This window comes from Anser anser (assembly GCF_964211835.1).
Source record: "Anser anser genome assembly, chromosome: 4".
NCBI classification, from domain to species: Eukaryota; Metazoa; Chordata; class Aves; order Anseriformes; family Anatidae; genus Anser; species Anser anser.
In genome coordinates, this window is record NC_139724.1 from 44,931,654 (window position 1) to 44,941,056 (window position 9,403).

Here is a 9,403-nt window from a genome sequence, read left to right on the forward strand (position 1 = left end):
AACGGTTATTGATTTCTCCTGAATGACATTTTCCTAAAGCAATTGCTATAATTGTGATCTCCATCTGCGCTCTGTCAGACTTATGTGATAAACAGAGAGATTCAGCCTAGGTGTCAGTGGTAGGTCTCCAAATAACACTTTAGTTTTTCAAGAAAGAGACTTACTGGTTATGTAGATGATGTATTTCTATCTTAGTTCAGTACTGAAACAAATCTATAAACTGCACTGGATTCTTTTGGATCAGATTTGCAGTCTACATGGTAACTTCTTATCGTTAGGTGAGTACAGAAGAAGGACAGTTACGTTCGTTTTCATGCAATGAGATGGTTTACTTGCCACGATTTTCTCTGAAGCTTTCATTTTTTTCATTTCCTTATTTATTTTACTTCGTGACACAAAGTGGTGCTGGAAGTGGAAACTACTAAGGGTATTACAAACCAGAGGTAGTTCCACAGGGTGATAAAACTCCGAACTCTTCCCTTTTTCCCATGTTCATACAGGAGGAGGTTTGACTTCCTTGAACACTGTTGCATTTTAATGTAGCTAATTCCATGACTTTTCCTTAATTTGAGTATGATTTTTGCACTTTTAATTTATTTTACAGTATTTGATATCAGGTGTCTAATATGCATAATATTTGAATGCTTTTTACAATCATAGAATATTCTGACTTGGGACCCACAAGGATCATCGAGTCCAAGTTCTGGCTCCACACAGGACCATCTAGAAATCAAACTATTAATATTAATTGCTTAAACAGCAGTGCTATTTTAGTAGACAATATACCCATTCATATAGCTGTGTCCCAGTGATGTGGAAGTCAGCCAGCAGCAATGTTACACTGATTTCAACAGCAGTCTTGAGCGAATCCTATGAGATCTCTTTGGATTCTTGGTTTTGTTGCTAAACCTGTTGCTACCCATTTTGGAGTGCATCCTTCTTAATGGAAGGTTTAATCAGAAACTATTGAAAGGAGTGCAGTGGTCTTCTTCCCATCAGTCCCATTTTTACCTTTGTTAGGACAGGGAAGGTCTGCCCCCTGCAGAGTTAGACTGGAAAATAATGAGAATATCTTGAAACCTGAAAATATGATGGCTTTCTAATTCCTGTTCTTTTGCATGCTTTATCAGTGTCACACCTATATTATCTATAGATGGAGCTCAGTGAGGAAACTGAGCATACTGTGAAAAATATTTTCTTGCATCTTTGTTATTTTGATCAGTTCTCTACAAACCTGATCATGGACAAGTTGCTTGAGATTGTTTATCAATTACTGTAAACACAGTTTATATTTATTTGTGTAGTAGTAATAATGTTGTCTTTTTTTCCCTTAGAGTGGAAGAAAGCTTCAAAACCTTATTTTGGTCAATATTTGGCTTGTCTGAAGTAACCTCTGTTGTCTTGAAATACGATCATAAGTTCATAGAGAACATTGGTTATGTTCTTTATGGCATATACAATGTAACGATGGTGGTAGTTCTGCTCAACATGCTGATTGCTATGATCAACAGTTCCTATCAAGAAATTGAGGTACGGTTCTGTTCTCAAATTGTTCTCTCTTGTTATATTGAAAAAGGGCAGAATTATTAATTATTATTTTAGTGATTGCATCTTTTGCGTGATGCAAAAGTATGATCAAGGGATTACCTCAGTAAAAGAGATCACAAAAAACACTGGTTTTGGACTGACTCAAACAACCCAGCCAAGCTGTGAATCCTTGCAGGATCTGAACAAGTAGTTCATCTTGCAGCAAATGTATGCGTCTGAGGAGATGGCATCCATCCAGAAGTCTTAAAAAACTCATGTTCAAATGAAGACTGCTGTGAAGTAGAAAACAAAGCTACTGGGCATAACATTTTAGACATGGCTAATTCATTCCCTGTTTGCTTAGGATGCTTATAGCATGTTTTCTTTATGTAGTGCACTTCAATCTTTGATGGATCATTAGGATATGGATTAAATGTATTTTGATGTATTCTTTAATGGAAACCTGGTTTTCAGTACCAATCTTTAGCCTTTTTAGCTAAACGTGCAGGAGTTAGATACTTCAGTCCTTACACCACTCCTGTGCACACTTTGTTACATTTATATGCCTGCCTGTACTTGGAGTGTGATGTAGGTGTTTTATCTTCATGGCTGTTGTGACTGAGTCGCACTTTGCAGTGTTTACAAGCTTTGCTTGTAATATGTATTTTTTTTCTGCTTTAGATACAATATTAAAATTTGATTGTAGGTTTGCTGAGCTTTTCCATATGCCCTGAAACACTGCAGCAGTATTTCTCCAAATCTACCAAATGACTTGGTTGAACAAATATTTGAATTTCAGAATTCGAAGTTCTTGGCTGCATTGCTTATTAAAAGAGAGATGTCTTATTTGAGTTTCAGTATGATGATAAAGTATCTTCATTTTTAAAGGTAATTAATTAAAGCAGGGTAATTAGCATACATCTCCACTAAAAATTTGGGAAAATTCAAATTGGAGAAGATACTTGCTTTTAGAAATCAAACCCAAGTTGCTGAAATGAAAATAAAAGGATTATTATAGTTTTCCAGACCATAAGTCCTGATACTATTCAGAGTACTACATTCATGCACGTGTGCACACGCATCAGCAGGAGGAAAAAAAGGAGAAAATCTCAGACTTAGTGTACAAATTAATATGATACTTCCAGTACTTTCAGTGACTTCTGGGGAATGTCAGGGAATTCAGCTGGAGAAGGCTGGTTATATTAAACCAGCTTTTCAACTTTGTAGTAGACCAAGTTGAGCCTTGCAATACTTCAGTAAGGATGTACCAGGACAAAATGGGTTTGTCATTTTTTAACAATTTCTTCATGACAGTGAAGTTCCTATTTTGTGTGCTCTATTATAAATCAGCATTACTTTTCATGCTCTATGTGAAAAGCTGTGAGTACTACCACTTTAAGCAACGTCTGCCTTGAAGCCAATACTTTGTCACTTGTTTGAGTACCAGGTTCATGTGACCAACTTAAAGAAAAAAAAAAGATTTAATTAAAGAAAAGTTTGACTTTAAATAGCAAGGAGTTTATATGGTAGCTTTCAATTTCACTCAGTGCAAAAATAACACTTGTTTAAATTGTTCAGATGCTTGAACTAAGTACTGACAATGAGATGTTGACATAAAGAGACAGCTGAAATTTATTTAAAATAGTCTTGATAGAATGGTTACATTTTTGCAGAGCTATTGGGATTCTTACTAGCAAGCAGATAACATTTACATGAAAACAGAAAGAGTAGATATTTAAAAAGAGTTTTATTTGGGAGGAAGTTTTTTGCATTTCATTTTTTAAAAAGTATATACTTTTTTTTCCTCAATACAGGATGACAGTGATGTAGAGTGGAAGTTTGCCCGTTCTAAACTTTGGTTATCATATTTTGATGATGGAAAAACATTACCTCCACCATTTAGTCTTGTACCAAGCCCCAAATCTTTTTTCTATTTTGTCATGAGGATCGTTAACTTTTCTAAGTGCAGGAGAAGACGGCTACAGAAGGACATTGAAATGGGAATGGGCAATTCCAAATCTAGGGTAGGTACTGAAATCTTTTTATTATCATGAAGGAATGTATTTCCATTCCAGCATTTTACTTTTCTTTAAATTTCAGTGTGTAAATTGTATTTCTGATGATAGTACAGTGATAAATGTAAGCATTTATATTTATAGATCTGTAATTCAGATTGTTTTGAACCAGTATGCCTAGGCAAACAATGGCAATAAATTTTCTTAGGACAACAATGTCCAATGATTAGAAAAACACAGTTAAATAACTGACTCTTCAAAGATGCAATTAATTCCCACAAGGAATGACCTAAATATTGAACAAAGATGCTTTCATCCTCCACTGGAAAGATTTTTAGTTCAGGATGGAAGAAAAAAAAAAAAGGAGTTAGAACTTTTTCTTTCGCTAAACCAGGTAAACAGAAAATGCTGTATGATACGTACTTCCTACTGCCACAAGCTATGTTCTTAACAGAGGACAACAGGAAAGAGGCAAAATAGGCGGTAATAATCTTTAGCACTTCCATGACATTCTGAATTTAGGTATCTAAGTGGTTTTTTACAAACATTAATGAATGCAGTGTCACAACACCCATGTGAGAATTGGATAATTTCTCCGATTTTTCACGTAAAAGAGGTTTCATTTGGCTTTTTCTTTTTTCTTTCTTTCTTTTAATAAGTTAGGCTAGAGGTCCTGTATATTATAAGGACTCAAAACTATTTTTCAAGATACGTTTTGATTTGGTTTACCGTAAATTACCAGAAATGTCAAGTCCAGTTACCTTTTAGAAAAGATCTTTTCTAGAGCCTGGATGTTTTGATCTGTTGGTGCTACTGAATCTTCCATAAAGAAAATATTTTCTCCAGTTTTCTGTAGGCAGTGAAAGTAGATACATGTTTTCTAAAATGTCAATTTTAATCCGTTTAGCTGAAAGCACTTCTTTTTGGTACTAACTACTCACTCACTCTCTAGTGCTCCAAATGCCTGAACTTCAGAAGTTCTCTGTGCTCACTGTTCAGAAGATGTGTTTAAAATAACAAAAATCCTTGATTCCCTAAGATATGCTATTATAACAAAGTGTTCAGTAGCACTGCCATATCATACAGCAGCAGCTTAGACTTTAAAGTCACTAAAGAACAAAAATTCTGTCTGAGTCACTGTTGAGACAAATCAGGTTGAACTAGTTTTGTTGAACTACAAACCAAATAATCTTTCTCTGGGAAAGGCAGCCCACAGCCTCTTCTGAGTCAGGCTGAACTGGCACAGTTTTATGCTGTGTACAAAGATAAATCCTGGCCCAGTCCATGGATTGCCTGCAGGAAAGCGGGCAGCCTGGAGTAGGTAGAAACACCCCACTTGTGGCCCACCTTACGTGACAGGCTGTGTGCATTATAGGCACAATATACGTGACACAGAAAGCATCCAACTTATTGTGTAGGTGCAGGCTGCCTTCACTTTGTTCCCCTAGCCCACCAGAGAGGTCAGCCATCATTGACTGAATGACTAACTGGTCACACAGAAAACTAATGACAGATACAGATTAGGGCCTTCTGCTATGGATACACATTTTTACTTCACGCTCACCAGTGCATCTGAGGTAAGAATTAGGTCCCTGAGTTGGTAGTTACAAACCTTTGGCCTTCATCACAAAAGCATCTTGTCCGAAGTGACTTTTCCTGTTTCTCACTCAATGGTACAAAAATAATGAATTATTTGGGAGCTGATGACTTTGTGGTGGAATTTGCTGATCTGTTAATAATTGAACACTGACTGTTTTCTAGCTGTATTACTATTCCTGATAATTGTGCTTTAGAAGAATACTTTGTACTGAGCAGGAATGGTTTTGAGCATGTATTTGCAGTTAAATATACGCCTAAGTGTGTGGATGTTAAACACAGAGCACAACAGCTCTGTTAAAGCCAGACTCTCTCTTCTTGCTATGGTCACTCATCCTCACCTCCAAGTCATAGTTCATTTCCTCAGCTGTGTAAACATAAATTGTTTTGGAGCTGTGCTGTGAACAGGATGGCTAAAATAATCATTTTTTTTTCAATTTATAAAATCAGACATACCAAAGTGGTGGTGGGGGTCAGAGGGGCTGATTTCTAAATGTTAATTCTATCACATGTATTAACTTTTTCTTATTGTTTTCTAGTTAAACCTTTTCACTCAGTCGAACTCCAGAGTTTTTGAATCACACAGCTTTAACAGCATTCTCAATCAGCCAACACGCTATCAGGTAAGTACATCCACTGGTCACTGTTTTGAGTAATAAGAAGTGTGCGAAGGTACTAGCAGAATGATTTTTTGCCTTCATGAGATAAAGAAAACATTCTGTAGAAAACAAACCCCAGGATGCTACTAGAAAAAAAAGGCTGTTGTTGTTCAAGCCTGATTATTGCAAGCATTTAAAAAAACTGACCCAGACAAAACTTAGATTTTTCTTTGACGTCACAGTTCTGAAAGTCTAGGAAGCAAACTTTGGAAACTGATTCCTGGGAAAGAGCTATGGAAGCATTGGACTGCCTAGGTTAGCATTACTTTACCTTCCTTTCTTCTCATGATGTGACATTCAGAAATTCTGCAGATGGGAATATTCCTGTCTATTAAGAGGAGCCTGCTGGATATTAACTTCCTGTGTTCTTTCCTGTTCAGAAATAAAAGAGTAAATAGAAGCTCTTGTTCCCCTAGTGAGCATGTGGAAGGTACATAATCCACCTGTACAAATTCTGTAAGGCAAGTTACATTAATTATGGTAGAACAGTACCAAGAGTATTAGTAAATATGAGGAATCCTTGCAGTTGCAGTATAAAAATACAGTTTTCATGGCTGATGTTACACTATCATACTGTTGTGTTTTTTTTAAAGGTAAATATCTATTTATTACTATTTCAGACAAATCCTAACGTGAACTGAGTTTAACAAAGAGTAGACCTATTCTGAAGCTACTTAAAGCCTAAATTAGGAATGCTTAGACACCATGCTACCGTGCATCATCAGTTTGCAGCCCGGTGGTGCATCTGATGACTTCGTAAAAAGCGAATTGGTGACAAAAAGCCAAACTTGCTCGTTTCCACTTGCTAGCTGCATAGAAAGAAACAAAATTACATTCTATATTTTCCTGTTGTCCTGTTCCATCCCAACAATTGTGGTATTTTGTAAATTAAGAAGTAACTGGATGAGAAAGGTGCTTATTTGTAATGACAAATCTTTACATGCCACCAAAAAAAAAAAAAACAAAAAAAAAAACATAAAAAGCAACTGCTTCATCTGGGGCTAGTCATTCTTTCACTTGCCTACCTCTCTCACAACCTCAGAAGGAAAAGTGAATAGTTTCATTATGTGTGCCTAACCTGATCATATAACTGTTTTAATCCGGCAGCAAATAATGAAAAGACTGATCAAACGTTATGTTCTGAAAGCACAAGTGGACAGAGAAAATGATGAAGTAAATGAAGGTAAGAGACAGCATTTTCCAAATTCCAGAGAATTTTTGTCTTGTTTATTTGGAAGTATTAGAGTGGTGCATGGAGGCTTAGTTAAAATGAGTTTGCCTACTTCAAGTGCACCGAACTCACGTAGATAGTAATGGAGTTACCCCTGTGACAATAAAAATAGACAATTAGGACTGAAGAAGTAGAACTTCCAAGAAATATTATGGGCTTCATCTTACAGATGGAAAACTGGGGTACACACGTGACACACCTGCAGTCACAGAGGAAACTTGTGAGGAATCACTCACAAAGTATTCACGCTTCCACAGTCCTTGTCAGAGCTACAGGATATCTTTCTCTCTGTTTCATTTAACTGAACACACAATTAACCAGACCACGAACCACTCGTGTTCCCATCTTTGATAAGCTGTGTGGAATACTCATCTGTTGTTGCACATCATTTTGAGAGGGGAAAAAAAAAAAAAGCTGTGTACTTACCTGTACGGTGAGGAAAAAATGAGAATTGTAGCCACTTTTTTTAGTGTACAACCAGACATCTTTTGAGAGATGATGTATCTAAGGTTTGTGTCTGTGTCAGAACTGCAGGGCCTTGGGAGCACCCCTGGTGCATGCTCCCATTGAGCTGAGACTAAGGCATGTCCTGTCCTTGACGTCCTGTCCTTGCCTGGGCAGGCCCCCAGATGAAATAATGAGGGTGCATGCAGCATGGTGCTGACTGCCACCAGTAAGACACACCTGCTTAGCATGAGCAGTTCTAGTCTGGGTAGCTGGGATGATTTCAGTGTACCAGAAACACTTACCCAAGCTGCTCAGCGGGCAGGTGTGTGCTCTCCAACTGGTGGGAGTGATGAACAACCTGGGACAAGAACAGCTTTTACTGGCACAGATGGATCAGGCAATTGCACGCATATATGATGTGAGGGGCGTTACTAGCCTGGCCTCCACTATTGTTTCCATTTAAATGCTGTTTTTGTCCTTGTGTCAAATTCTAACAACTTTAAATTGGTTGACTCTTTCTAATTCAAAGGTTGTTGGTAAGGAAGAGGAGAGAGACCCAGAAGCTGTGAGTTTTATCGCCAGCTCTGCCACACTTTTCCTGTGTGATCTCAGCATATCACGTCAGAAAAAAATCTCTTTGCCTTTTCTCTCTAAAATGGGGGTACTAATATTTACCAGCTGTTCAGCAGTGTTGCTGTGATTAATGCATTAACCTATGTAAAGGGCTTTTTGAACCCTTGGTGTTCTGTATACATGTGGAGCACAACACTGGAGTATCAAAATACCTTTGGTGCTCTCTAGGGGTGGACATGTCTCAGAGAATGAGGAAGAGGTAAAGCCTTCTGCCCCACCCCACCACCTGCTCCCATGGACATTTCAACCAGCAGGGAATAATCTGAAGCGGGCACTGATGTGACTTAACATTATTTAAAGAACACTAAACAGACTTTGCTAACAAGTGTGTGTGTGTTTGTTTTTTTTTCCACTACAGGTGAATTAAAGGAAATCAAACAAGATATCTCCAGTCTTCGCTACGAACTCTTAGAGGATAAATCCCAAGCAACAGAAGAGTTAGCAATTCTAATACATAAACTCAGCGAGAAACTAAATCCTAATATGTTGAGATGTGAATGATTCAACAAACGAACCGTGGCTTCGACTACAGCACAACTATTTATTGGCAATAATATTTCAGTATCTTATACTTGAAAAATGTATTGTAGATTTTTAGCACTCAATAACTTTATGTACAGCTTCTCTGGAATTTAGTCTTAGGAAATTTTATTAACACACCATAAAAAGATTGCTGTCTTAATTTTAATCATCTAAAAGTAAGAACTATCCAACTTTTTTTTTTTTTTTGCACTTATGCATTAAGAAGGTAATTTTATGAGTTGCTGATATTTTAACAGGTTTCTGAATACATACTGAAACTTCTTTGCACTAAATTTGCAAGAAAAAATTAAAATAATGGCTACAGTGTAGTATTCTGTTCCTTGTATGAATAGGACCTTTGATAATACAGTAAATCAAGTAGAGAGCAGCGAAGGGTTACTTGAAATCTTTATTCTTTATTAGCGATGCTAGTAGTATGTAGAAGCTGAGACCTCACGGTATGATTACAAGGAGTTAATGAAAATCGGGTAAGTGTGACTGTTAAGTGTAGTAGCACTGTCTAACGCCTCTGTACATACATGTACCTGCCCTCCCGTTTCTTAATTCAGCATACTGACTTTCACTCGTAAGGACTAGACTTGTGTTTTTTTAATGACTTTCCAAGGTACCGCGATCTCAGTCTCTTCACGTGGTAGAGATGATTTTTTAAGATCCCGACTCCGCGCAGGGCTGCCGTTTCGTCACCCTGTTCTGCCCCACGCCTCTGCTGCTTACTTGTTAAATAAAAACCTCCATTTTTTCCTCACCCGCGC

At 37.3% G+C, this 9,403-nt stretch overlaps 1 protein-coding gene across 3 annotated transcripts in view; it reads left to right on the forward strand.

The window, feature by feature from the left end:
* Positions 1–9,396, forward strand: part of TRPC3 (transient receptor potential cation channel subfamily C member 3) — a 42,510-nt gene extending 33,114 nt beyond the window's left edge. For all 3 annotated transcript variants that reach the window (XM_083835114.1, XM_083835115.1, XM_083835116.1), the window contains 5 exons: positions 1,335–1,530; positions 3,342–3,551; positions 5,678–5,761; positions 6,905–6,980; positions 8,467–9,396. In XM_083835114.1, coding sequence (XP_083691240.1) covers positions 1,335–1,530; positions 3,342–3,551; positions 5,678–5,761; positions 6,905–6,980; positions 8,467–8,609 — 709 coding nt within the window. In that variant the 3' untranslated portion in view covers positions 8,610–9,396. The remainder of the gene's footprint in view (positions 1–1,334; positions 1,531–3,341; positions 3,552–5,677; positions 5,762–6,904; positions 6,981–8,466) is intronic.
* Positions 9,397–9,403: the final 7 nt, after the last annotated feature.